This window comes from Typha angustifolia, chromosome 1 (genome assembly GCF_048772165.1).
Source record: "Typha angustifolia cultivar Huaian chromosome 1, ASM4877216v1, whole genome shotgun sequence".
Classification (NCBI taxonomy): domain Eukaryota; kingdom Viridiplantae; phylum Streptophyta; class Magnoliopsida; order Poales; family Typhaceae; genus Typha; species Typha angustifolia.
The window spans coordinates 237401-264591 of record NC_133239.1 but is presented as its reverse complement, the minus strand read 5'-3'; the positions used below and the strand labels follow the sequence as shown (position 1 = coordinate 264591).

General features: G+C 38.2%; 4 protein-coding genes across 10 annotated transcripts; 1 reads left to right on the top strand and 3 right to left on the bottom strand.

Moving 5' to 3' along the window:
- Positions 1–1516: 1516 nt before the first annotated feature.
- On the bottom strand, positions 1517–8429 carry LOC140780160 (casein kinase 1-like protein 2). 4 transcript variants are annotated; one of them, XM_073125550.1, is made up of 14 exons: positions 7917–8417; positions 7788–7828; positions 6539–6608; positions 6310–6458; positions 5477–5572; positions 5315–5385; positions 4217–4278; positions 3949–4012; positions 3789–3873; positions 3592–3718; positions 3371–3453; positions 3231–3291; positions 2835–2977; positions 1517–2191 (listed from the first exon to the last, which is right to left on the bottom strand). In XM_073125550.1, exons 1-14 carry the CDS (start codon positions 7990–7992, stop codon positions 1898–1900), a joined length of 1422 nt encoding a protein of 473 aa, XP_072981651.1. In that variant the 5' UTR covers positions 7993–8417; the 3' UTR covers positions 1517–1897. The 4 variants fall into 4 exon arrangements, 2 of the variants coding, with proteins under 2 accessions (XP_072981651.1, XP_072981661.1); XM_073125560.1 differs by having other exon boundaries at positions 1992–2183; positions 7917–8424; XR_012107466.1 differs by having other exon boundaries at positions 2043–2183; positions 3231–3284; positions 7917–8429.
- Positions 8430–11376: 2947 nt separating this feature from the next.
- Positions 11377–13404, bottom strand: LOC140759863 (glycylpeptide N-tetradecanoyltransferase 1-like). The gene is made up of 2 exons (XM_073096536.1): positions 13009–13404; positions 11377–12920 (listed from the first exon to the last, which is right to left on the bottom strand). The coding sequence occupies exon 2, from the start codon at positions 12916–12918 to the stop codon at positions 11623–11625; it is 1296 nt and encodes a 431-aa protein (XP_072952637.1). The 5' UTR covers positions 12919–12920; positions 13009–13404; the 3' UTR covers positions 11377–11622.
- Positions 13405–13550: 146 nt separating this feature from the next.
- On the bottom strand, positions 13551–17044 carry LOC140759870 (single myb histone 4-like). The gene is made up of 6 exons (XM_073096548.1): positions 16791–17044; positions 16110–16309; positions 15417–15501; positions 14372–14455; positions 13933–14215; positions 13551–13844 (listed from the first exon to the last, which is right to left on the bottom strand). The coding sequence occupies exons 1-6, from the start codon at positions 16938–16940 to the stop codon at positions 13813–13815; spliced, it is 834 nt and encodes a 277-aa protein (XP_072952649.1). The 5' UTR covers positions 16941–17044; the 3' UTR covers positions 13551–13812.
- A 1606-nt stretch (positions 17045–18650) lies between these two features.
- On the top strand, positions 18651–25771 carry LOC140763089 (uncharacterized). 4 transcript variants are annotated; one of them, XR_012104800.1, is made up of 11 exons: positions 18655–18818; positions 19103–19278; positions 19692–19823; positions 19918–19968; positions 20257–20353; positions 21769–21815; positions 21931–22147; positions 22536–22665; positions 22757–22799; positions 23890–24939; positions 25032–25771. XR_012104800.1 is itself a non-coding variant. In XM_073101151.1 (10 exons), the coding sequence occupies exons 1-10, from the start codon at positions 18758–18760 to the stop codon at positions 23962–23964; spliced, it is 981 nt and encodes a 326-aa protein (XP_072957252.1). In that variant the 5' UTR covers positions 18651–18757; the 3' UTR covers positions 23965–25771. The 4 variants fall into 4 exon arrangements, 3 of the variants coding, with proteins under 3 accessions (XP_072957252.1, XP_072957259.1, XP_072957239.1); XM_073101151.1 differs by having other exon boundaries at positions 18651–18818; positions 19740–19823; positions 23890–25771; XM_073101138.1 differs by having other exon boundaries at positions 23890–25771.
- The last annotated feature ends 1420 nt before the right edge of the window (positions 25772–27191 follow it).

Here is a 27191-nt window from a genome sequence, read left to right as displayed (position 1 = left end):
ACGGAATTGCCTCTCGCAACTGTCAGATTCCTTCTAACTCCCTCCATTCCGGATCATAGAAGAATAGAAATAGACATAAACCATCTCGCGCGCCTTTCATTCTCTCTTCCATCCCTAACTACTTACTACTTTGTTCACCTACACACACACACATACACACAAAAATAAAAAGCACGCGTTCCTTCTGTTGTTTGAGATTCACCGACCCCGACGACGACGACGTCGATCTCCCATGGGAAGAAGGTATCCTTCTCACGAATACAAGCTCTTCGTCCATCCTGTAGTAGCTCTTCCTCTCCTAGCTGCATCTGTTGTAGCTGCCATCGCCATCGTCTTCGCGCTCTGTGCCTCTCACAGCCGCAAGCTCTCGTGTCTCTCGTCAAAATCGAGCAACTCGAACAAGAATGCGTCGTCGATAGGAGACAGATCATCACCTCCGACGCTAACATGCACCCAAGAAGAACAACTGGAACAACAACAAGGACAACGATACTCCTCGATCATATATGAGGAGAGGTCCGAGACGTTGACCAGTGCAACGACACCTGATCAAATCGTCCGGGCGATGAATCCGAGACGAAGGCTTTCGATGAGCCTCAGCATGAAGCTCCCTAACAGGCTCTCTAAGATACGTGCGAGTAGGAAGGAAAGGAAAGAGAAGTGGGGAGAGGAATCGATATGGACGAAAGCTATAATCCTAGGGGAGAGGTGCAAGATTCCGAGTGACGACGAGGAGGACGAAGTGGCAGCGTTCTATGACAAGATGGGGAATAGGCAGAGGAATTACCGGCCAAGGACGCCGAGGTCGTTGCCAGTGTCACGGACTAACTCGTTCATAAATATTGAGGTTGACCATCCTTAGTTGAGGAGCCAATGTTAGATTATGAATAGTGGGCATGAGATCTAGATCATATGTGTCTCTGATGACACAGTGAAAGAGAACATAAACCTAGAGTATCAACAGCTTCACAGTCCTTGTGGGCAACACATAATTACGATTTTCTACCCCTTTTTTATTTTGGCTAATATAGTCTCTCTCTCTCTCTCAGATCTCACACAGGCATTTGTTACTCTTCCCAAGAGTTAGAGATTGAGTTCCCAAGCAGATCTGATGATGGGAAATTCCGAATACCCCACAGCTTAAGGACAATAAGCATTAGATTAGTTATAAAATGCAACCACAGAATCGGATCAATCTGAAAAGGTGGAGCACCAAATCTGAGGAAAATTACATAATTCGGGTTAGATAACGTATCAGACACACACAAAAACATAAAAACTACCAATTCTATTTGATATTGCAGCAGAGTTACTACAACGAACTTTTCTCATATGATAATGACCGCTAAAAGCAAGCATAACAAGGTCAGAGGTAAACCATACTTTCAATAAGAAACCCAAGATGCCCCTCTTGAAAACTTGGAAATAACTGCCATTACAAAGTAACCCCAACTATGATGATCAATCAGATAGATACAATTTAATCTCTTCAATAGAGACAGCCAACAAAGCAATAAATGCTTAAAACCTGATCACTTGAATTAAGTACAGATCAAATGGTTTCAAACCAGTTGGTTGCATCTTGAAGATAAGGATCGACACAACTGTTAAGTGGAAAACAATATCCAAGAAATGTTATAAAATAACAGAGCCAGATGACATAAAAGAGCCAAGCAAACGACCATCAGGGCATGTACAAACAGCATCAGCATAGTCATAACAATAGTCAAAGTTTGCAGCTCACGAGGCACCCTTCTCTTATTTACCGTCTCAAGAGAACTCAGATAACGTCAGCAGCAATCCACAACCTCTAGTTCCCACTATATCCTCCCTCCTGCTTGCAACTTTTCCCCAGATTGCACATAGTATCCGTGTTGCAGCTGATTGCTTAGTGAAACTAGTACTGAAACCTCTCATCACCGTTGAAATTAAGACATTCAATGCCTTTAAGAGTTGACTCATAATTCTTGATGTTGGATGAGTGCCTACCAGAAGATGAGCGCCTGTGCTCAGCAGAACCAGCTGGTGAGCTTCTCTGAGGACCTGAAACAATGCGAAAAGTACCAGGACTTGCATCTGTGGTACGAGTGAATGACGGGTCCATGTCGGTGCTCATCATGTCCCGGCTACTGGAAACAACAGCTCGCCTTGATGATCCGCTTGGCCGTTCCAAAAAAGCTGAACTGGAGAACTACAGATATAAGCTTTACAGTCAGGAATAACACAGCAAACACTTACATAGGAATGTATATAATTCACATCGCAATATATTTTATAATAATTTACTTCTTAAGAATAGAAATTTTTTGTATCAAAATACAAAGTTCTTCAAGCTAAAGCTCCATAACTTCATGTGTCTCAAGTAGCACATATATTCCATTGTTCATAAATGGAAAGTAGAGGAGGATCCACTGTACAGAAAAGCAAGGAAATAGACCAACAGATGTAGTTTGACAAGAAAGCAGGAAAATTACAAAAACTTCTAGAAAAGGCCAGCTTCTGGAGCAGACTCACACACACACGGACACAAAAAACTTCGATGACATCACTAGACAAAAAGAATAATCTGAAAGATGTTCTATTGTTGAGTATCTTAAAAATACCAATATAGCCACCGATCATTCGCTGTATTTCAAACTTAAACTAAAATTCCAAAATATTATATCTCACTTTACAACTACAATTGCTGTAACTTTATTTCAATATATGGTGCTATACAGCTCTGTCCAAGTGGATCTTTGCATCAAGCGATTTTAATGGCATAGCACTAAGTTGTCTCTATGACTGATAGCAACACACATAACGAAATGAACAGAATAGAACTAAAAACTCACCACAGCATCTTTAGTAGTGGATGGATCATTTCCCACCGGAGACTTCTGCTTTGACAAACTACCCGCATTTACAGCTGGCGGTGGTACACGCCTTCGGGAAGGATCGACTGCCAACCAACCACTCCTCCTTCCTTCTTCGCCACCTGAAAAGATATTGTTGAACAGCTCAAATAATCCAAGGGAACTATTCAAGTTGCCCTTGCACAAAAAGGGTAAATAACTTCAAATGGATGGCCAAAGAATCTTGTCGAGTGTAGACCCAATGCCACTCAAAACAGAAGACAAGATGAAATAATCATATAGAAACTAAGAATTATCCATCTCTTGCTCAAAAATCATGGTAAATATAAAATGACCAGTTATATTTCATTAATCTAAAAGAAGATAGAAAGATACCAGACTGTCTATCATTCGCCATGGCAGGAGCCAGGCCAGAGCTAGGTCCAGCACCTGAACCCTAAACAGAAGACCAAAATCAATTTCTTCGAGAATAAAAAAAACTCATGAAAATAACAAAAAAAAATTGTGTGACTAACAAGAGCACGTGGAGGAGCATTAGTAATCTGCGACTGCTGATACTTCAATATGGTCCAGTCGAAAACATAATCAAATTGAAATCCTGCAGAGAAAAATTGATAAAACAAAGTTACATCCAAGAATGAAAATATTCAGAATATTCCCCATAACTGCTTATACAATCTAGTAAAATAAATATACACCCTCAATAATTTTAACACAAAATGTACAGGAAACCAACCCTCACGGATAAAAAGATCTCGGAACAATCTCTTGAGGTATGAATAATCTGGCTTATCATCAAAACGCAGTGAACGACAATAGTGGAAGTAGGACGCAAATTCAGTAGGATATCCACGACATAAAGCCTGAAATTTTAGAGGTTTATCATTACCAAGAAAATTGGATACTGTATTAGAGAGCTAACTAAGAAATTACCTCAATCGATGTGGCAACTTTTCTTTCACTAATTTTCTCGTATTTCTGTTTCTTGGTCCCAGCTTTTAAACCCTGCCATGGTAAACTGATAACAACAAAAGCATAAGTTTGGCTGGGTTCAAAGCAGAGAAAGGTAATAAATTTGAAAAATATGACAGACCTTCCTCTTAAAAAGTACATGAGGACGTATCCAAGAGATTCTAAATCATCCCTCCTGCTTTGTTCTTGGTACCCAAACAAAAGAAATTCAAATCTCAAAATGCAAACAAATAAGAAAGCTAATGAAAGAATCAGAATGTGAAAAAAGAACATGAGTAAACTTAAATAGATACAGTAACTCATAATTGAACATTTTCAGACTGGGTAGTCCTTGGCCCAACAAAAGAAAAAGAAAAAGGGCACTGTCGCATGGAAGATATTGTACTTACCGATCCCTAGATGAGTGTTCACACTTGCATATCTTGCTGTTCCTGTCAAATTCTTGTTCTCTCTGCATTATTTATGAAACTATTAGAGCTCTAAATGTGTTCCACCCTTCTTCTGTCAATTAATAGATTATGAGAAAAACATTTAACTATTACTAATAGTATCACTTGTCATTACATGATGGCGGCATTACATAGGCATGAGTGTCACATATAAGTTGCATCATGCATTCATGATTAACCAAAAGAAAATTTAAAATGTCAAAGAAATTGAACATGAGTAATATGAACGCATCCACTGATTTTGTAATCCTAACCCTAAAGCATGATTACTATATCACGCTTTAACCAGCAAAAAGAATGGTTATTGTTGTAACTTTTGCCAGTTGGAATTGCTTTAGTCATGGCAAGGATGCCAAATTAATGGACAAAACCAAAATCCATTTATGTGACAGTACAACAGCTTTCAAAATGTATGATTTAGTTATTCTTTTCAACTTGAAAGATCTATTATCATATGCATCATACAATCAATCACCAAAAGAAAGCATTCTTACATTGCATCAAGATCAAATACATCTTCAATGGCCATAATAAACAAGCACAGATCAAATAGCATGCCACGAGGAACTTAGCAGCTAGATAATACCAAATATGAATCTACAAATAAAGAAATAAAAGTAAACAGATGTCATTCCATAAACTTTAATTAAAAACATTTCATAATGGAGGACCAAGATAATCATTTCGCGGAGGTGGAAACAATCTAGAGTATTGGACAAGGCAATTGGTACATAGTTTTTTAACAGAAACTAATGAGACAACTCAAATATTACCGCCAATGGATCTGGATATGTAGGCTTAAAGTCTAAACAAGAAAACCCGAATAGGATACAACTAGGATCTGAGTGTTGCAGTTGTTTGTTTAGTAATTTACAAGTTTGTCTACATATCTCACAAATGAATTCAAAGTTGATATCTTGCCTAGGACTGAAATATTTATGCAGCAGCTGTGATGCAGAGAATACTGATACAAAGCAGAATGTGATCCAATTATCCCCTTAAAGCATGCAAGACAGAAACAAAACAATGATTAGTTACCTGTAGGGAATGTGCTGGTGTGTTGAAGTATCTCTGTACTTCTTGGCAAGGCCAAAATCAATCATGTACACCTATAAAATGGCAAAAAAACAAAGATAGCACATAATACACTCAAAGATAATTAAGAACCAACATGTAAGAACACCAAGATAACATTCCTACCTGATTTGCTCGCTTTCCAAGACCCATTAGAAAATTATCAGGTTTAATATCTCGATGCAAGAAAGACTTAGAATGAACAAATTCCACTCGATTGATCTAAGCACAAAATATAACAGAGAAACAGTCAAATTAGTTGTTATCCATATTAAATGTTTTTCAAGAATTGATAATGAAGGCATCGCAGAAAACAAGTACATAAAGAAGTAGGCTGGTATTGCACATCATATACAATGTACATTTAGCCATGGATGGCCGTGCCAATAGCATACTGGTACATGGCACGGCATCCCTCCTAATAGTTCCGCCGCTCGCCATCAACTTTATCGTCGAGCTACCCGTTGCCGATCGCTGTCGCTGACACCTCTCTCGATCTCTCTTCCTCCTCTCTCGGACTAGGGCACCCGACGCGAGCTTAGGCGATAGCGACAACAACGGCAAAGGCAAGCGGCTATTAACGACGGCAATAGTGAAGGTGAAAGTGAGTATCCCTTATTTCTTTCTCTCCTTCTCTTACGGCACGGCCGACACAAGCCGTGCCGTGATCAATTAGGTCCCGATCAGGTTAGCAAACATAAGATCACCTAAACCTAATAGCCATTGCGTAATTACACTTTCACACCCGCAGGATGGAAGAAAAACCAAGAAGGGAGCCAAAACTGTGAGAAGATTTAAATTCCAGACAATACATGCTCATTAGTGACTGAGAGGGAGAATCTGCTCCATTACAGTGGCTCAAATGCCAGATTGCCAAGCCATATATGAAAGCACACGTGGAAAGTTCTGGGATAAAGTTTCTTTTGTAAATCACGAGTAGAGTACTAGTAATACCATACCATTTGATCAGCAAGCATCAGAACAGTCTTCAAAGAGAGCTTTCTGCTGCAAAAGCTAAAAAGATCTTCAAGACTAGGTCCCAATAAATCCATCACCAGGACATTATAGTCACCTTCAACACCAAACCATCTCACATTTGGTATTCCAGCTGACAAACATCAAACAAAAATGAGTAAATATAACATAAATTTGCCGTTCATAACGCAAGGATGCAAGACATTCTATTACTTCCTCCTTGCAGAATCCTGTACAGCTTTGATTCATATAGCAACTGAGGATGCTTGGTCTTCACATTTTCCTAAAAAAGAAACAGAACATTATCATTAAACCATATCAAAGGTTACAAAAAACCATGCTATCAGATTGAGAAGGATAGACTCAAACAAGACAACTTCTCAGTCAAATCTAGCCATTATCTAGGCTCAACGACAAGTTTATAGTTTATACATATTTAAGTATAAAATCACAGAAAAAGATAATGTTCTCAAATTCCAGTAACGTCTAACAAAGTACTGTACCTGATCATTGACAACCGAGAGTAAATGAAAATGACACTCAGAAATAAGGCATAACATAGATGCAAGGATTATGCAAACAAATAAAATACAAAAATTGTGGAACAAATAAGAAATCTTACAAAAACAATTTCGACATATTTCACTGATGCAGATTAGGTGGCTTAAAAGCCAAATACAAATTCCTTAAAACTCTTCACAGGGAAAAACTGCACCTCATCAAGGAATTAAGAAACTAGCATACAGTTTCTTATCGAGATTGAGTGTATTTCTACATGATGTACTCATCTCTCTGCATATTTTTCAATCAAAAAGGTGCATCAATTTGTGTAATTCTATCATCCATATCATCCAGAAGCTCCCCTCAGGTTAAAGGACATAAACGTGCTGCCTTTGTCTCATGCAATAAATCTACTTTTACTAGATGCTCGAGATATACATTATTATCATATTACATTACACCTTAGACTGATATTATAAAGGATATTTGTTAGTCCATACATATTTGATATGTATATGAACACACCATAACACACAAGTATCACCAGTCAAAAAGTTAAGACATAAAGGATGCCAATAAAGGAGAACTGAATCAGCACATTCCAATATCAAGAACTTCCAGGAAGCCAGCGCATAATATTCTGGTTCCCTATTTTAAAGCCAAACATCTATCCACTGATAACACTTTCCCATAGAATGATAGACCCTCAAGGGTTTCCGTGATCCTCTTAAAAGTAGACCGCTAAAATCATTCCGAACATTACTGAGTAATCTACCTAAACTATGATATGAGAGTCAAAACAGGGCAAAAGAATAATTGATTAGTAGGCAAAACCTTAGAAGACTAGAGCTCTACAGAAATTAAAAAAGAAAAAAGAATGGAACTTGTGACTCAAAAAATTCGAGCAAGCTATCAATAAAGGCTATCTATTAAGAACATCTACAAAGATCACAGCACTTACGAGTTTAACCGCAACCTCCTCGTTCGCTTGGATATTAGTACCTGCAGCCAAACAAGAAAACATCATCCGAAAAACAGAAGAGAAGCTTTCAATTCACAAAACAAAATTTAGTCCAGAACCAGCACGTACCTAGATAGATCTCCCCAAAGGAGCCGCTCCCGATCTTGCGACCAAGCCGAAACTTGTTCCCCACGCGAGGCTCCATTACAGCGTTCACGAATTAGAGACCCTAATTCCTAACCCTAACCCGAAGACCTAAAAGGTTATTCGAGAAGCTATAAAGAGGCCAACGAACTAATTGCCTCACCCGATCCTCTACAAATTTGAACCGATTACCCGAGGCCGGCGAAACCAGCAGATATCCCAACGACGGTGGAACGGGAGATCAGATCAACACCAATCGCCCCACCGAAAAACCGATCGAAAGCACGACAAAAAGGGAAATAAATCAAAGAATCGAGGAAACTAAGCGGATCGACGCACGCTTCGATTACACCGAAACAGAAGAACGGAAGGAGGAGGTCTCTTTCTCTCTCTCTCTCTTTCTAAGTTTCTCTCTTTGGTCGGCATTGGATGGCGTTAGTTTTCTCTACCCCTCTCCCCCCCCTCTCTCTCTCTCTCTCTCTCTCTCTCTCTCTCTCTCTCTCTCTCTCTCTACTTAGCTCTCGGAAGGGAAAGAAGCGGGGCCGAGATTGTCGCCCAAAAAGGAAAACTAAAGCTTATAGACTCACCCAACCGCGCACCCACAATTTAAGCCAAAGGAGGACTTCTCAGTTCCCCCACAAAAGAAAAAGAATTTTATACGACACCGGTTTTATTTACATGGAGAATTTTACAATCTACGCCCTATGCTTTGTTCTTATTACTCTTTACAACCCCATTATCTTTATTTATTTTTTTGGTAACCAGGTAAATTTTCATTACTTACTATAGTAGATGAGACAGAGAGAGAGAGACGGAGACAGAGACAGAGAGAGAGCCAGACGGTACTGTGCTTTCATCCAACGACTTTGAAATTTGTTAATGGCCATAATATGTTCCTGTCCTTGGTACTTCTTCATCAAATATGCCAGTCTATCACCGTCCAATGTTAGGTAATTGGAAATGTATTCGCAAGTTCAAACTCCAACTTCAAGTAAAGTAGACAAATTGTTTAATTATTAGTAGTTTTGCTCGGCTTATTTAGCAGCTCAATTCAACTTAGTTCAATGGCTTAGTGGTAAGAAAAATAATTAACGAGCATGTCGAGTTAGCTTGCCGCTCACTCTAGTTTGCTTAGGTTAAGTTAGAATATTATAGTTTATTACTATTTTACTAGCTTGTGAGATATTGAGTTCAGACGAACTTAATAGATGAATTTTAAAAAATATTATATTTTATCAGGTCAAGTATAATAAGTTTTTATAAAAATATTTTAGTTAGCTATCATAAAATAATACTTATACAGTGGTATTCAATTTTCTAAATATTTATTATATGACTGAAAAAATCTATAAAAATAAAAGGGCCCAGACCAGCCGAGCCGTCAGAGGGCATAGCGAACTAGACTTTCAAGTCCAACTAAGCAGGCAAAGACTTAGTTCATGTCAGCATATGACTATCCTTGACTTGAATGGGGTCAAGCCCAAATGATAAGACCAAAAGAGGGTTTTTTTTTTTTTTTTTTTTGGTCTCGCAGCATCTTGATAGACAGGGTGAGGCTTTTTTTTTTGTCTCACAGCAGATCCTGCATACTCTTTAATGTACACTAGATTTGCATGCTAGAAAGCTCCAAAGTGCTAAAAATATTGATTGGAATAGTTGGATACTCACCCTTGTGTTAATGAGCATAAACTGATTTTGTATTCCTAACTTTGTTTTCTTTTAAAACTTTAGTGGTTGCAGATTCATATACCCTTGATCTTGTATTGTTGCTGTGGTAAAAAGTTCACCTTCCAGTTTATGCTAATTTATATTTGAAGTGTATCAGCTGTGATGCCTGACAAATTGTATATCAGACCCACATATGTGTTGCAGCTTTGATTCATCAGAGGACTCGTCTGGAGGAAGACGGAGTGAAGCAAAAATTTAATACCATCAATAAAAGCAGTGGAGTACTGCACTGATCCCAACCAATGTTGAATTGGCAATTAATCTTCTGACCAAATTTTCAAATGAGTTGAAAAGGATTGTACTCTTGAAGCATGCACAATTATGTAGAAAATTGCATTTGTGTTGATGATTCAATTTTTTTCATTACTTCTAGACTACTACACCAAACATGATGGCTCTATAGTTTGTTTCTCTTCTTGTAGATTGGAACAATGACTTATTATTTGTGGAAAGGGATCCTTTTTTTTCCCCCTTTTTTATGTCTTAAATTTTGTTTCCCCTCCTTGAGGTGTTGTTTCTCCCTGGCAAATGAAAGAAGTGGAGGACTAGCAGATGGAATTGCAAGCATCGGAAAACCAGATAAATTTGTATATTTTGTAGTATTGGGACTTGGGAGGCTTCTTCATATGAAGATCAGCGAAATGAACTGCATTCAGGACACTTGTACATTATAGCACTGCTAAAAGCAATAGCATAATAAAAGAATTGAAACGGTATAAGCAATCAGTTGGTGCAATAATACATGACACCTAATTATAAATACAGCACTGAATATAAAAATGGAAGCAACCATATACAAAAATAAAAGATAAACGCATCCAACTAAAACCACAGAATTTCAAGCATTTAGTATAGCAGAGTTGCACCAAAAGTCCATTAGCACTAGGTAAAGACGTAAACACAGATAATAAATAAAATTTCCTAGGCAGGATCAAAGACAACATCATCATCCTACTGATCTTCATCACACAAAACGAAAGAAAAAAAGACAGCATGAGCTTGCTGCAAAATTAAGAGATGATGATTATGAGATGGAGATTCAGGGTGTTGCAATCAGAGGTGAAATCAGGGAACTGATCAAGAGAGCATGCATCAGTAAAATGAAAAGAATATTTAGAAGAATAACCTATAGAAGCACAAGATCAGGCTCCGGCAGTCTTAAAATATTCCTGATCTGATAGTTGTATAAACCGAGTAACCTACAGAACCAACTAATTCACTCTCCTTCATAGGTTTCATGCACTGAAGAGTACTCATTGCAGTCTAATTCACTCTAGAAACACAAGCAACAAGAGTGTGTTATCTTACTTATAACCTAAACATCGCATCTGCTCCTGCAGCAGCTTTCTACTCAAATCAGCTTCATTGAAAACGATAATGCTTAATCTAGAAACACATACTATCAGTAAATGTAGCACTTGCATTCAAGCTTGAAGAAAAAAGCTATGTAGACAATCCATGAAATGAACTGCATTCAGGACTACTAAATTAATAGTATAACAAGGAATGTACATGGTAGAAGCAATCAGTTTGTGCAAAAATACGTGAAACCAAATTAAAAGTACAAAGCAGATATAGAAAAAAGAAAATTGAAGCAAAAATATATGCAAAAGTAAAGATAAACCAGTAAAGCTCAAATGCATTCAACTAAAACCACAAAATTTTAAAAGGGTTTAGAAATGCACCAAAATACCACGAGCGCTCTTAAACTCAGAGATGAAGACAGAAAACACAAAGAACTAAACTTTCCAATTAAGCTCAAACGGCAGAATTCAAGATAACAATGAGATTGGTCCAAAAATAAGAGACCAAGGTGATGCCAATGCATGGCAATCAGATCGATGAAACAGCAAGCAATAAGATGAAACAGAGATTCTGGCTGTTGCAATCCTAAGCGTACTCAGGAAACTTCTGATCAAGAGCGCAGCCATCACTATATGGAAATTATATTTAGAAGAATAACTTATAGAAGCACGAGACCAAGCTCCTGTGGTCTCAAAGGATTCCTGATCCGATAGTTGTATAAATAGTAATGGAGCTGCCCATCGCCAGGTCCAAACTTTAGTTCCTTCAAGAAGGACTCATTATGCATAACATCGAGGGCATTGAAGACATCATAATCCATCTTCTTGGCGACGATAAGCGCATCATTCATCAGCTGGAGCAAAGGAGTTTTTGTAGCAACATTGTAATAAGAGTAAGCAGCCTTCAACAGCGAGTAGTTCTGGTTGTTCAGGATCGACGAAGGAAGAGTATAGAAGCTGCAGAAATCCGTCACCTCATGCGTCTCGGGGCTCTCGACCAAGAAGCTATCCACCACGTTCTCCTGCGGGAGCAGCCAATGCTCGACATCACTTTCATCAAAATCAGGTGCAACCGCAAACTGCCCCAAGTATTCCCTCAGCAGCCTCGTCACCGCGGCCACATCCCTCAGCTCCATCTTCCTAAAACCCGGGGTCACGGTGGCCTCCGGTAGCTTATAAAGACGGATTGTGCGGCTCATAGTCATACGTGCGCCGAGCCGGGAGAAACCAACATCGATCAGCTTCTTAGGGTTCAGGGACCGATGCCAGTACCGGCAAGTGGTGACCGGCGTCGGAAGGACAATCCCAGCCGTGTACGCTGCCTGCCAGATATTCTCCAGGTGGACGCGCCTAGTGACCTCTTTGATCATGACCGGGGCGAGCCGCTTCGACCGGAGCTTCTTGTGAACGCAGAGGAAGTTGATCTCCGCCATCCGGACGACGTCGCCCCGGACCCGGATTCTGGCAGGCACGCCGGTGATGAAAGCGACGAGCTTTTTGGAAGATTTGACGCGGACGCCGATGTGCCAAGACTTGTAGTAACCCGGAGGGCGAAGAGCCCATCGGAGGAACTCTTTGGAGTAATTAAAACGGAACATGTTCTCATCGTCTTCGACGTAGTTGTTGGTGAGGAGGTTGTAGACCTCGGCGCAGGTGCTCTCGTCGTCCATGTCGCATGTAGTCCATTCATACAAGGCGGGGAGGTTATAGGGATCGGATTTTACCTCGGAAATTGGGGTCGGGGCCTCGATGGGGCCCTCGGGGAGGGTGGAATCCCCGAGGTCGTTGAATTGGCCTACGGGTTGAGTCTCCCAGAACCGGTGACGCTTGCCGACGGTGAGAGTATCCTGGATATTGCGCGCGAGGACGTCAATCGAAGTCTCGTCCTCCGCCGCCGCCGGATTCGCATCCGGATTAGGGTTTGGGTTTCCGCTGGAGGAGTCGCCCAGCACCATTGCTGATCGGAAAAGAAGCTAAATTTGTTTGGAGCAAGATGTAAAAAGAAATCAGAGAAGAGATTCGGGGTGGATGGTGAGGGTCATTACCTTCGGGAGATCTAGATCGCGATGGAGGGGATAGGTACAAGGAGATCGATTAGGGTTTCTAAAGAGTTATCTGGGGAAGCGGAGAGGATCATGAGCCATTTCTCGTGAGAGGATGGGCGAAGCTTTTTAAGCTTCGATGCCATATTACGGAACTTCGGATTGGCTGCAGTGGAAGTCGCACAGGAAATGACACGTCCGCTATTGTGCTCACTTCAACCAAAAAAAAAGGATAAAAAACCGATAAATCTGAATAAAGTCGATAAACTATGTTTGATGTACAATAATATTAAGCTTTGAACAGGAGAAATATAGGCACAAAAAAAAAGAAAGATTTCCCTATTACACACTAGGAATAAGTTCCTTGCCAAATAGACAAGCAAAACAAATGTGCCTACCCTAAGAAAAGAACATGTTCTAAAGCTCCAGTGAGATACCCTAGAAATTACCATGGTGCAATTGGTTATGCATCACTAATATACTCAAAAGATCATACAGAAGATTGAAAAACAGTACTACAGCAAGAGTATCTATGGTGCAATTGGTGAAGCAAATATCCTACTTAATATTACCATGTAAAGACTGATTGACAGGAAAAAGGGGCACTCTTATATGTAAAAGCTTTTATCATACACTATTACACTGCAAGTTTTTCGTTTGCCTACATGGGAACCACAATTTAAACTTAACAAGTCGGCCACAAAGAGGTACTACTGAAGGACAGACTAGGGGAGAGCAAGTTTTATGTGCAAAATTCTACAGACACTGAAGATCCTTAATGCATCACTAATTTCTTCGTCATTCAGCCTACGCCAACGCAACAATTTCACCACATGTACCTGCAGCATCATAAAAACTAAATGAGCGCTCAAAGAAATGAAAATGCAGAGGTATGTAAATCTCAGAAATCAGCTAGTCTCCATGTACATTTCTCCGAGATCTCTTTAGCTAGCAGCAATAATGCATCTGTCTCTTCAGCCATCTTTGAGATCTTCTCATATTCCTTGACTGCTTCTGATGCTAGAAACGATTTGGCCTCCGCATCTGCTATTTTGTATGCAGCAGTTATTGCTGCTTCTTCTGTGGGGTCTATGGTATTAGAGAGTCCGCTGCTCTGCGGTGTCCTAGAGCGATGGGATGGATCCTTCTGCTTCGGGGTGGGAGTTTTTGTTGCAAAGCAAGAATCTTTAAGCCTGTACCCTTTCTGCACCTGTATTTAAAGATTTCAGGGATTACCAGCTTATTTGCTTTATTGAAATCTATGCTCATTTTTGTCCAAGGGTAAAGTTTGTCATTCATTGGAGGAAAAGAAAAGATATATTCCGTAAAGAGAGTTAGAGCATAAAGGTCAGAAAACAGCATTCACCTTTTCTATTTTATTTTGTGCAACAAGCCTCCTTAATTTCGAACTAAGTAACCTCCTAAAATTCTGTGGCACCTCATGTTTTTGCTGCATAGAATACCAAAGAAAAATCAACATAAAGCAAACTAATTCACTAAGCAAAATTTTATGGCAAATACACACTGCAATTAAGAGAGCAAGCTAGTAAGATATGTCCAAAAGCAAGCAAGGTGTTGAACCAGACTTATGATGCAAAACTGATGTGACCTGCACTTCCACTATATGTGTTAAGATGCAAGACTAAGAACTCAACGCAATTTTGAAAAACTACTTGAATACAGATGCCACAATCAAAGCAAGGGAATTGAACATAAACTATTTTGTCTGTATAGGATTGTTAAGCTTGACAACCCAACCATTAACAAGATCATTACGTCTTAGAAATTAGAATTAACCCTTCAGTTAATGGGGCTACAAAACTGAATCAGTTGCAAAGAGAATCAACTAACCAACTTAAGGGCAATAAGAAATAAGCACAAAACAAGACATGAACAAATAGACAATTACAGCAATAGCATATTAGTAATCTGACAATTTGTTATTCTCCATGCCCACATTGAACTTCAGAAAACATCTATTTCACTACTGCTTATGGGAAGAGGGAAATCTTATAAGAATGTTGAATAATTTCTGCAATGTTCTAACTGAACCCAGCAGGAATATAAGCTGTCATAAACACATAACATCAGAAGATGATTCTTTTTAAGTTTAAACATATTTGATTATCATACTGTTCTAAAAAAAAGTATTATTCATACTGAGGAGTGAGGATCATCTCCAGAATACTAAATAGTCTAAATTGCATATAGAATAAAACTAAATACTAGTGTGGATTTGGCAATAAGTGATTTAAATTTCTGCACAGGCTGCAAAGGAGCCAAATAATGAGATCCTGAACAGATCAGAGTTCATAATTTTAGTGTGTCTAATAAAAAGTAAGGAAACAAAAGAGAAGAATGCCAGACATTAAATTTCTTTCGACTTGCCAATGAAGGATGCTCCCACTAACCTCTATAAAGCTGCAGATTGCACCAATTTCTGACCCATTTGGTTCTTGCATTGCTGCAAGAGCTTCAATGATCATGGCAGTGTACCTGAATGATACAAATTGGATTAATAATTAAAATTTGGGGTCTAGAAACAAGAGCATCAAAGGAAGAAAAAAACAAAAGTTGTAAGCATTGTGCTAATATGACATTATTCATAGCAAGCGGTAACTCAGTTTTACTTCAACAGTTCACTCATTGGGTGTGTATACTATTCCTAATGTCTGGTACAGTCCACAGTAGGTGCTACTTATTTTGTAGATTTAACCAGATAAGGAAATATGGAAAAATGATGACTAATGAGGGTGATAAGAAAGATAATTTTTCACTTTTTTGGCCATCTAGACAAGCTTAGATGCCAGTTACAATAATGAGGGGAATAGGCGTGAGGCTCTGGAGTCATGTGAAGAGTGAAAGGAAATGAGTCTATCTGGTTTTGCAAATTATGAAGCAAGCCAAACAGTCAAAAGAGAGTGAAATAGTTTGTTTGGTGAATCTTGATCCACTAGCCCCAAGGTTGGAGAAACACATACTAAGTTGATTTCTCATCATCTGATCATTGTAGAAGTAATGAATCACATTATTTTTATTTTTATTCCAGGTCATTGTGTTTGCCAATAGAAATAGAAAATTTGCGGTATAAAGAAACAACATACCGAGGAGGATTTTTCCCATCCTGAGAATTCTTTGCAGGATCTGTGGATACCGCTGATCCATCATCCTTACGTGGGACAGAGAGAGCAAGGCTCCCAGAGCTAGATGCTGGGGTGGTTGAAAGACCCTTTGGTTTCGGCGTCCTGATCTTCTCCCTCGAGCCCTGACCATGAGCACTGACACTCATGTTCCTCCATTTATCCTGAACATATAAAGCAGAAGTTCACATTAAGATAAAAACAAAAGGCAAGTGCCCTTACCACTCTCAATACACAGTAGGAATTTAAAAGGAATTCATTTTTTCCGGTTAAATAAGAGTGTGCAGAAAGCTAGTACAGAAAAGAGGGTTTTTTTAATTTGGGAGATTCTTAAAGGAACAAAGACAAAGTGATGCAGCTAATTTGGCTAACGAATAATTACAGGCTACTAACAGTAGAGGATAAAACTTCTCAAAAGCAAGAAATCTTTTTTCAAGGATACATTCTTATTCATCTTCCAATGGTTTTATAGAAGAATAACTTTTGGATACAGATCTAACGACACTAGGAGCTAAATTTCATATCGAAAGCAAAACAATTTTGATGATAATAGAGTATCACCCTCCGGCCTTAGCATTTTGCCCATTAAGGACACAAGAGTGATTGTAATAGTGACGAAACACATACGAAGAGAAGAAAGATGACCTTAAGATCGATGTTTGAGCGAGTGGCAAGGCAGTGACTGAACTCGGGGTCCTTTTGAATGGTCCGCCACTTTCCAGCCCCGTGTTTGTCCACCCCGGCTCTCAATGCCTCTTCCTCCTCCGACGTCCACTTCTGCTTCGGAGCTCCCATCTTCTTCTTACCTTCTCCTCTCCCCCCCCTTCTCCTCCCTCTAAACCCTAACCCTAACCGGAAGGAGTTACTGTAAAAAAAGAAGAAGCCTAAATTACATCCAGGCTCCCGAACTACGAACAACACCAATTATTACTTATACCCTTTTAAAAAGACGTTATGATAGGATCTTTAAATTATTTAAATATTTTTAAATTGCCCTTCTATTAAATTAACAGTACCTATTTTTCCCTAAACAAAAAGTTAATATGCAATTAATACCTTAAAATATAATTTTTCTAGACTTTGATCAATAATTTCCCTCTCCTCTGTGAGACCTGGGTGATTTTTATTACTCTCAATCTCCCTACTTTCCTCTCCATATTTCTCATTCACATTTTCCGTACTTATTTCATAATTTCAACTCAATATTAAGTTCGGCTCCGAAGTGAACTAATTTAAGATTGATCAGCAAAATTGACTCAAAATTCATTCCGAGGGAGCTTGACTATGAGCCGACTTGATCAAACTCAAAATAAGAATATAATATTCAATAATATATAATATCTGAGATTATTATGAATATTTAGATCAAGATCTAAAGGCTCATAATATAATTATAATTGATCCTTACCTTCGCCATTGAATTATGTGTTATTTCAAACTTAATTATGGTGTGAATCAATCTTGATTCATTTCAAATTTGAATAAGCTTGATTTAGGTTTGAGTTACTTTTGATAGGCTTAACTCAAAATTTATTCAACCTCTTCTAGGCTTTGGACTCAAAATTGACTCGAGTTAAAATTAGCTTGATTATATAATTAAACTCTAAATTAATTTTAATTTAAGTTTGGTCAAACCTCAACTCAATTTAATTACATCCTATTTTCACTCAAGCTTTTCCAATATCTATTTTCCAATTTCTACCAAATTCTTTTCCTTTTTTTTCTCTCTACGGCCAAAATATGCATAAAGAGAGAGGGTAATTCTATGGAACCAACTCTTCATTAATCGTGCTGCGAATGCTCTATCATGGCAAGTGAACTAATTCTCTTCTCCAACTTTCCCTTTCTCTATGGACTTATGGAGGGCAAGCAAATTAGATCTGGAGTTGATCAAATCATGGATGAAAAATAGAGAAATCGTCTATCCAGCCACGTATGAGCAAGAGGTGCGTGACAGGTTGATACTTGTGCAAACAAATCTTGGTGCCCACAAAACATGGAGTGCAACAAAGCATTGATTAGACATTTTCACGACACCCCCACGGCTACGGCTACAGTTTAATAGATGTTAGTTTAGAAAAATGACGAAAGATAATCGACAAAGTTACAAAGGTAATACAACTTCCAAACAAAGAGGAAAATATTGATAATTAGAGGCTAAGCATGCCGCATAATGTGTAGAATCGTTAAATCGATAGTTGATGATTTGGAAATGAGCCTTTGATTTATTAATTAAGTAGAACCTCAGTAGACTAAAATATGGACTAAATTTGCAAGACTATTCCACTTTATATTTTTTATTTAAAAAATTTGCATGATTACTCTTTGTCTGTAAGGAGTGGGTAAGTTTTATATAAAACATATTAGGAGAAGATAAAATTGCAACTCTAATTAGGCCAAATTCCAAAAAAAGAAAAAAAGGAAAAAGGGTGTTTCAAGACTGGAGGCTCCATACTCGTCGTCGTATTCGCTAAATAACCTTCAGAAATCGGCATCGCGAGAAAAAAGATTCCCATATTTCCGCGAGTTCACTTTCCTGCCCTTATATTTCCAAACAGTCGCTTCCACAGCTCTGTGATCTTTCCCCTCCAAGAAGCCATCGGAATCGGGCCATGGCTTCCGATCCTCCTCCTCCTCCTCGCCATGCTCGCGTTCCTCTCCCCACGGCTTCAGGTGCCTATTGATCTCCTTCTCCTCTTTGACGTGCTCTCTTAGATTCATGTCTCGACCGCAATCTTCTCGTGAGGATCTTACATGCGTGTATCCTTATTAGTGAGGTTTTTGTGATTTCGAGTTCTTCGACCGTCTACTTGTTTCTCGACGATGGATTCACGCCGAATTTTTTTAATTGTTTTTAGTTTTAGATGCTGACTTTGCTTCCGATCGAGGGTTTTGGTTGTTATGTTGTTATTGTCTTCTACTGCAATAAGCTTAGTTTCTCTCTATACGTACCACAGCTGTCTCGCTTTCTGATGATAGTGACCAATTCATGCAAGTTCCCGTTTATATTGTCACCGATGCTGCTCAGCTTCCAGTTGATTTTCTTGAACCCTCAGCCCATAGGCCGTTGGTTATCGGATTCGATTGTGAAGGTGTCGACCTTTGTCGCCATGGTGCTCTTTGCGTAATGCAGGTAAAATCAACTGTTTTTTCCGTTACTCCTTAGTTTAATTGTCCCTTCCAGTTTTCTGCTTCTTTATATCTATTATAGGATTTAGAGAACTAATCAAATTTTTTCTAGATTGTTTGATCTAATGTGTTAGGTTTGCTTCTGTTTGCAGGCATATAAGCAGTTAAGCTTACTGATTATAGTAGTCTTTCTGCTCATTAAAGTATATTATACTTTAAAACCAGGAGTATCGACTACTTTTGCTTTTACATCCTTTTGTAATCTCAATCTGTTGATTCACATTTCTTCTCTTGCTTTGTTTTAGGGTCCTTTTCTTTTTCTTATGCAAAAATCTGTTTTGACATTTACCAATTTTATAATGGTTTCCTCTAATACATTGGTTCTTTGATCAATTTTCTTGTTTCTGTGGTTTTTAGCTTTTATTTCCTGATGCTGTGTACATTGTTGATGCTATTGATGGAAAGGAGGAAGTCATGCAAGCTTGTAAACCTGCACTTGAATCTAATTACATCACAAAAGTTATTCACGACTGCAAACGAGACAGCGAGGTCTCTAAATGCTTTGGCCCCTTTTTCTTCTATACTATTTCTTTAAAAAATTCTGCAATCTTTGCTAATACACGAACCTTATGCTTGCACTCAGGCTTTATTTTTTCAGTTTGGCATCAAATTGCATAATGTCTTAGATACTCAGGTAAACCTCATTTTCTCACGTCTCTTCCCTGATAAAAGGATTGCTCTTGTTCAATCCAAGAGTATGATGAGTACTGGACTGTTTCATTTTATAAATCTTTATTTCCTACATTTGCTCTGAAGCATGAATTTACGATAGAAAATGCTGTCTTTAGATTCAAGCATAACTACTACATGGAAATGGATGAGCAATTTTCTGATACTCCAGTTCTTTTCTTGGATATGCCTAAGTTGGCATGAAAATATTGTTGGAGAGGATGACTTTCTCAATGCTTTCTTGCTCGTGTAGATTGCTTATTCTCTAATAGAAGAGCAAGAAGGAAGAAAGCGGTCACCAAATGACTATATATCTTTTGTTGGCCTTCTTGCTGATCCTCGTTATTGTGGTACATTCTTGACCTAAACTTTTCATTTTGCCTTAAATTTCTCTCTATCACTCATGCTAATCTAGAATGCAGATACTTATGTTTCAATATTCTTTTGTTTTTAATAATGAATATGAATGTCAATGAAAAGCTGGTAATTAGCATATTGAATCCAAAGACAAGGTAGGTTCTATAAAGAGGATCTGAAAGTAAAGAATTAGACAACATTGAAAATTCTTCTAACCTTAAGGAAATTGTCCAACAGTTGAGACTTGACAATCCCACAACTTGTGCCAAGACACTATTATATATGTCATTACTCACTATTACGTATCTCTTCACCACTAATTTGCAAGCTGGAGTTGTACTTGAATGTGCTCTCTTTTACGTGTTGGTGCAATCATAGGATGGTATAACCTGTTATATACTTATACTGTCGAAATGATATGTAATCTTATATTCCCAAATATACTTCGTAGAGAAGAATATGCTGGGCTGAGAACTCGGTTATAGATGAGGAGGTTTTTCTTGTGGTCGCCTGCTCTATTTGTAACAATGAAAGTTGTACAGCTACAAGTTCTCTTAGTTTATATGTAACTAGAACCACTTAAACCACGAGGGAATTTCAATAACGCTGATTTTCAGGTTTTAGCATCTTAATTGATCGGAATGAAAGGATGGAAAAGAAAACATGTGGCCAACCCCACAACTTTGGGACTAAAATCCTTGGTTTTGGTTCCAGTGTTTTCAAATGATTGGTATGATTATTTTTCTATGTGCTTGCTAACTTGCTTCCTGTACCTTCAGTTTCTCTTATTGTGGAAGCTGGTGGTAAAGCATCCTCAGAATTTTGGATTAAGACATTTACCTCTAAAGAGAATTTTGTATAGATTAACTTAGTTTATCTGGTCCAGGCTAAGATTACATGTAATGTCAGCTTTATTCTAAAGAGTTATATCTTGTATTTTGGAATGGCACAGACCGCTACAAACAGATGGATGAAAGGATCCAGATAGTCAGGCCCAAAAGGGTTGGTAGTAAAAGCTTGGCATTACTGTTGGTCAGTAAGTTATCACAGGGGATGTGCAAGCACCAGAAAAAGGCTACCATTTTGAGTCTTCTCATTCTAACCATTTCTTCTCATATTTTCCTTTTTATTTGATTTCTCCCAGCTCCTTTTGGCTCTGCTAGTGAATTGATTTACAAATAGTTTTCATTGGCTTGTTGGTTTCTAACTTTCTACATTACATCTTAATGGGATCCAGTTTCAGTTATAACATGTGATCTTTCAGCTTTCATCAAGTGTTACATTAATCTGTCCCCATCTTTATCGATGAAGATTTTAGTGACTGAAAGACTTAAACCTAGTTGATTTCTCAGTCGAGATGTTTGATTGTTCATATGGCATGTTTATATTCTGGTATTGCTTCATGTAGGAGTTCCATATCTTGAAAAGGAAGAAGTACGTGTTCGTCTGAGACAGGTTAGCCTGGCTGCAACCAATTATTTAATATGGAAATAGGTTGACTGTTTTGTTAAATTATGAAGTTAAGACTGTTTTGTGCTCTGAACTGATATGTACAATATGACAATATCAGGATCCTGCTATTTGGAAATATAGGCCACTGTCTGAAATGTTGATTCGAGCAGCCACAGATGATATTCGCTTTCTACTCTATATATATCAGAAGATGGTTGAGAAGTTGACTAGAAGATCTCTATGGCATCTTGGAGTTCGAGGCTCATTATACTGTAGGTGTTTCTGCATCAATGATAATGACCAAGCAGATTGGCCACCTCTTCCTCCTCTCCCAGGTTAAATACATTTTCTATCTGATTCCATCTGGGTGCGCATATTGTTATATCTTTCAAATTTCAAGAATGGTCCTAGGCTCAGACAAGGAGGGTTCCATTTCATAGCTTGATAGCGAGCATAAAACTTTTGCCAGCTATCCAACTGGATCCTTATAGATCAATTTTCTGCACAAAATAGAGTTGGATAGAGGAAATGATCCATATAATCAACCCAAATAGTTGGGATTGACTTTTAGGTTTGATGCACAATAAGTGAAAAAGCTACAAGGATTGTTGTATAGGATAAGTGAAAGTGAATGAAGTATTTATGTGATCTAATTGCGTCCAGATGACCTAGTAGCTGATAAGTGAAAGGAATAAAGTATTTATGTGATCTAACTGCATCCAGATGACCTGGTAGCTGAAGGTTATACTCCTAAAGAGGAGATACTCTCGGTCTTAAATGTTCCGCCTGGGAAAATGGGACAAGTCATTGGGAAAAGAGGAGCCTCTATCATGTCTGTGAAACAATCTTGCAAGTAAGTGTGTTGTTTCTGAGATATATGGTACTAGATTTAGTTGTTGAATGTTCTTTAATTCATCTTGATCCTTTGTTTTCTTACACTGCAGTGCGGAAATTCTTATAGGTGGTGCTAAGGGTCCTCCTGACAAGGTAAGGTTTGCTGCTTTAAGCTTCTCCAATGGCTGGTAGGAATTTAGGATGCAGTAGGCCTTAGTTTTTGTAAGCATGGAATAATGTGAGTCCATAAATTTCTGGTCAGCTCAACATACCATTATGGTCAGCTCAACATACCAAAATTTTATTCCATTTGTTTCATGGAACTTAGTGATTTCTCATACTTTTAAGATAACTACGATATGGCTGACTTTAGCCTTAGCCTAGGTCTCTAGAATCACTGAAAGTTTGTGTATGATGTGTATATTATCTCATGTTTTATATGATGGGATTCTCTTGTTACTGTCATGCTCTTAATATTATTAAGGCCTTGTTTGATTCCCTTGAACTGGTTTAGACACCTCTAAACTGGTTCAGTAACCAATATTTTTTTATCCTTTTCATATCTAATCAAATTTAATCTCCAAAAAATCAAGACTAAGAAATAAGACTAACTAAGTTCGGGGCTTAGCCTCAAACCAAATAAGGCCTAAAGTTTTTGTCATCTTCATGCAATGAGTAGTGCTCCGTTGCTTTATGCTATATACTATTATACTAGTAATACTACGAAGACTTTATAGATAAATATAGATAAAGTGAGGATTGTGAAATCATTTAATTGCTTATATAGATAAGGGTGTGGAGGGGAGAGTGGGAGCATCCTTGGTTCAGCATTATTCACATTGGCCGACTTATTATTTTGATTTTTGACAGCAATAAGTGAAGAAAATGTACTGTTTTCGCTATGTTATATGTTTTCTGCACGATACAAAGAAATTTAGGCTGGCTCAGTAGATACATTCTTGATTAGGATGTCTTTAAATAGTCTTAGGTAAATTTTACCTGATAATCACCTGGCATTCATACCCATAGTATCATTTGCTTGTTGATAAGTAATTGGGGATTGGTAATAGTTGGACAGCTTGAGTCCATGTAGAGCGATGAATACTAAAAGAAAGCTACGCGAAGGACTCGAATATTTTGAATTTACCTAGAAATGAGCTCTTAGTAGATTAAATTACAAGACCTACTATGACAAGTTAGATAAATTTATACTGACTGGATTGCTTCTAATTGCACCGTGTAGGTTTTCGTTATCGGACCTGTGATGGAGGTAAGGAAGGCTGAGGCAATTATTAGAGGCCGAATGCTGGATCTGTAGCAAGCCTTTGTGCTGTATACGAGCTTCAATCACCATGTTTTTAGAAGCAAGCACAATATCCAACATCTTATTATTGCATGTCTCTGTACTGCTTATTGAGCACAGAGACTATCAGCAACCCTATATATATATATATATATATATATATATATATCTGTTCTAATCCTACCGGATACATTTGCATATGAGTGGACTCTTGACCGGAAGAACTGTAATACATCGCAGTTTTATAGGATCTGAATATTGCCTAGGGGTTATGTTGTCATTCCCCTTTTTGCAGGTATGTATATATCATAAGTTGGCTGATTGAAAGGAAATATTACTATGTGATCAGCTGTGTCATTGGGAGTGGTTGGGGAACAATATATTTGCATTCAAAATAATCTGCTTTGCCGGAATTGGCGATTGTGGTCACCGGTGCATTGAAGTGCTTGTGAGCCCCACCCAAGCACTTATTGGGTTTGGGTGCATTCCGAATCCGAAGAGTTGGTACCACCACTGTAGCCCCAAGCATGTGATACGTACCTGGGTTTGGACCATGTCGCTTTGGTCTTTGCTCCCTCCCTGCTGCACTCCTTTTAAATTCTTTTATTCTCTGCAATTGAATTGATTGCTTTCCTTTACCCTCTCAATCTTCAGTTTTCTGATCCCATCTTAGAACTGGGATAAAAAGGTGCTCTCATTTATTATGATTCTTATTCGAATTTCTTTTTTAGTTGTTTGATTGTATTTATCAAGAATAAACAACAGTTCATTCCTTATCTTATCCCCCTTTAATTCAGGCAAATAAATCTGGCCTAAATTTGTTATAATGTATATGTTTAGTAGCTATTTTCTCTGAATCTCCCGTCTGTCCGTTACAAAAGTTATTTTCTTTGGGAGCATACTGTTTGCAGCCTCGGCTGCAGGATTCCTGGAGCCAATGTCGCTCGGCAGCCAGTCCGTGATTGGCTGACAAATTATACGGCCATTAAAGTAAAAAAGTTTATAACTGTTTTGAACTAATTTGGGTTAATACATATATTATACTATAACCATTTATAATGTAATAAGTACTCCTACTGCAGGGAATTCCTCCGGTGGGGCTAATACTATCCGGTGGCCAACTTCTTCTTTACTTCTACTAGTATCAATCCGTTTTAGCTATCACATCAAGCCGATGGAGGTTGGTCGATCAATTCAGGCCAGTCCTGAGGACAAAGAGAGGGGGAGAGAGAGAGAGAGAGAGAGAGAAGAAAGAGGTATGAGTATGAATGCAGTGTAACAAGAGAAATGCTTCGCAAAAGGGTAATGCAGAGAGAACTACTGGATCAGCATTCGAGCACACTAGGCGGGACTCCATTTGATTGTGACTGCGAGAGCGACCAGTGGTCCGCCGCGCTCTTCGCTGTCCCCGCTCCGAGCCAGGACATGGATGAATCCAACAACAGCTCCAGAAGTGAGGAGAAGAGAGAGAGAATGTGTGTGTGTGTGTCCAGTCTCTCTCCCCCACAAAACTTGAGTCATCCTAGGAATGGATCATATCTGGCAATCCCAAGTGGCATTCTTTTAATTGTGGAGATATGAGAGGAAGACAAAGGCAAGATCTACCTCCCACTCAATCATACACCGGCCTGTCACGGCCAGCCAATGACATTCAATGTACAGTGTCATGTCTAATAAGCCTCTATGAGTTGGAGGAACAGGATGCATGTGTTTACTAACTGCAGTGGAATCGGACCATGTACTACTACTATCTTGTGGTCACGGGTTTGAATCATTGAAACTGCTACTCTAATCTAATCTTATACGATCCTGGCTATGTACAGTGTATCGGTCCGCAGCCTCGTGTATTGGGAATCCCCTTCTTTTTCTTTTTTTTTCAAGTAATTCATCTTCGGATTTAGAAAATTAAAAATAAATAAAAGTAGGAGGAAGAAAAGATTGGTACGTAGTCTTTACAATGACTCGCACCTAAGTTTGATAATTATCACGCAATGATAACGCCATCTTAGGTACACTGCATGTCATCAAATAATGTACTTTTCCATTGATTGGCAAATCTTTAAGAGATGCTAACTTATTCAACCATGACCATTACCATTCGAGTCCTAGGAATGGCCACGTTGACGTTCCAAGGCAACATATTTGGAATATTTTAACTCTCTCGTTTTTTTTTAATGACAATTTATAGCTATATATATATATATATATAACTAGTCATATATCCCATTATGATAGCCAAGAGATTGTCCTATGAGGTCCCTGCTCCCTTCCTATATATCCAACTAACTATATATATAAAATGGAAACCTCTATATTTCAAAACCAATGCTTCGACTTCCTCGGTTACTAGCAAAGTTGATCCACTCTCAACTATTACATTAACTATTACATTTAAAATGTAAGAAGATTAATTCCCAAGTGCAGACAATTCCTTGAATTTTGAAAGGGAAAAACTCTGGAACTTATGCAGATCTTGACATAGAAATAGTACCTTGGTCAATATTTTAGTAGCCGAGGCATCATTTTATAATGAGAAGTTGAAAGTTCAGTTATCCTCAAATTTTTCTTTTTTTTAATCTATGGCGAAGTGAAAAACATGAAAGAAAGAGAATAAAAATGAAGAATGGATAATTAGTGAAAGAGTATATTAATAAGGTGGTTTAGACACCTTAAAAGGCACTGTAGAATATCCTGGGTTGATGTTGACAAGACCTTATAGTTTTGATAATAATAAAATGTGATCTTAGGTACAGTGAATGTCACCGTGTCATGTACTTTTCAGTGCTTTGCACTTTTCCTGCAGACGCTCACCAATTCAATGATGATGGTCACTGCCATCCAAATCCTAGGGAAGGCCCACTTGACAATTTCTCCAATATTTACTTTTTTACTTCAAACTTTACATCAACAATATACAGAGATAATCACATTTATATTTTGTTAATGTTTTTTTTCTCTTAATATCTAGGTTTCATTAATAACCTCAATACCTTTCATTACCGACACATCGGAATAATAGTTTTATTATTATCAATTTAATACAAATGTAGATGTTGTTTGAGATGTTTTTCTGATCTAATACAATAAATTTTCGTCAAATTTAAAACAATGAAATCGGTAAGGTTTTAGCCCTATCTAGGGTTGGCATTAGGTCTTTTGGTATCTTGTAGAGAGTTATCTTGGTCCTCGATGAATTGTTCCCCTCTCCTCTGCTAGCCCGAGCGATTAGGGAAGAGAAAATT

Excerpts from the sequence above, each read along its gene's own strand:
- LOC140780160 (XM_073125550.1), bottom strand. The coding sequence starts at position 7,992 with ATGGAGCCTCGCGTGGGGAACAAGTTTCGGCTTGGTCGCAAGATCGGG. Across the intron at positions 6,609-7,787 it reads AGGAGGTTGCGGTTAAACTC|GAAAATGTGAAGACCAAGCA; the intron begins GTAAGTGCTGTG and ends TTTCTTTTTTAG. Across the intron at positions 2,192-2,834 it reads CCACTACTAAAGATGCTGTG|TTCTCCAGTTCAGCTTTTTT; the intron begins GTGAGTTTTTAG and ends TTATATCTGTAG.
- LOC140759863 (XM_073096536.1), bottom strand. The coding sequence starts at position 12,918 with ATGGTGCTGGGCGACTCCTCCAGCGGAAACCCAAACCCTAATCCGGAT.
- LOC140759870 (XM_073096548.1), bottom strand. The coding sequence starts at position 16,940 with ATGGGAGCTCCGAAGCAGAAGTGGACGTCGGAGGAGGAAGAGGCATTG. Across the intron at positions 15,502-16,109 it reads GATGGGAAAAATCCTCCTCG|GTACACTGCCATGATCATTG; the intron begins GTATGTTGTTTC and ends TGTATCATTCAG. Across the intron at positions 14,456-15,416 it reads CAATCTGCAGCTTTATAGAG|CAAAAACATGAGGTGCCACA; the intron begins GTTAGTGGGAGC and ends TATTCTATGCAG.
- LOC140763089 (XM_073101138.1), top strand. The coding sequence starts at position 18,758 with ATGGCTTCCGATCCTCCTCCTCCTCCTCGCCATGCTCGCGTTCCTCTC. Across the intron at positions 18,819-19,102 it reads TCCTCTCCCCACGGCTTCAG|CTGTCTCGCTTTCTGATGAT; the intron begins GTGCCTATTGAT and ends TACGTACCACAG. Across the intron at positions 19,824-19,917 it reads ACTGCAAACGAGACAGCGAG|GCTTTATTTTTTCAGTTTGG; the intron begins GTCTCTAAATGC and ends GCTTGCACTCAG.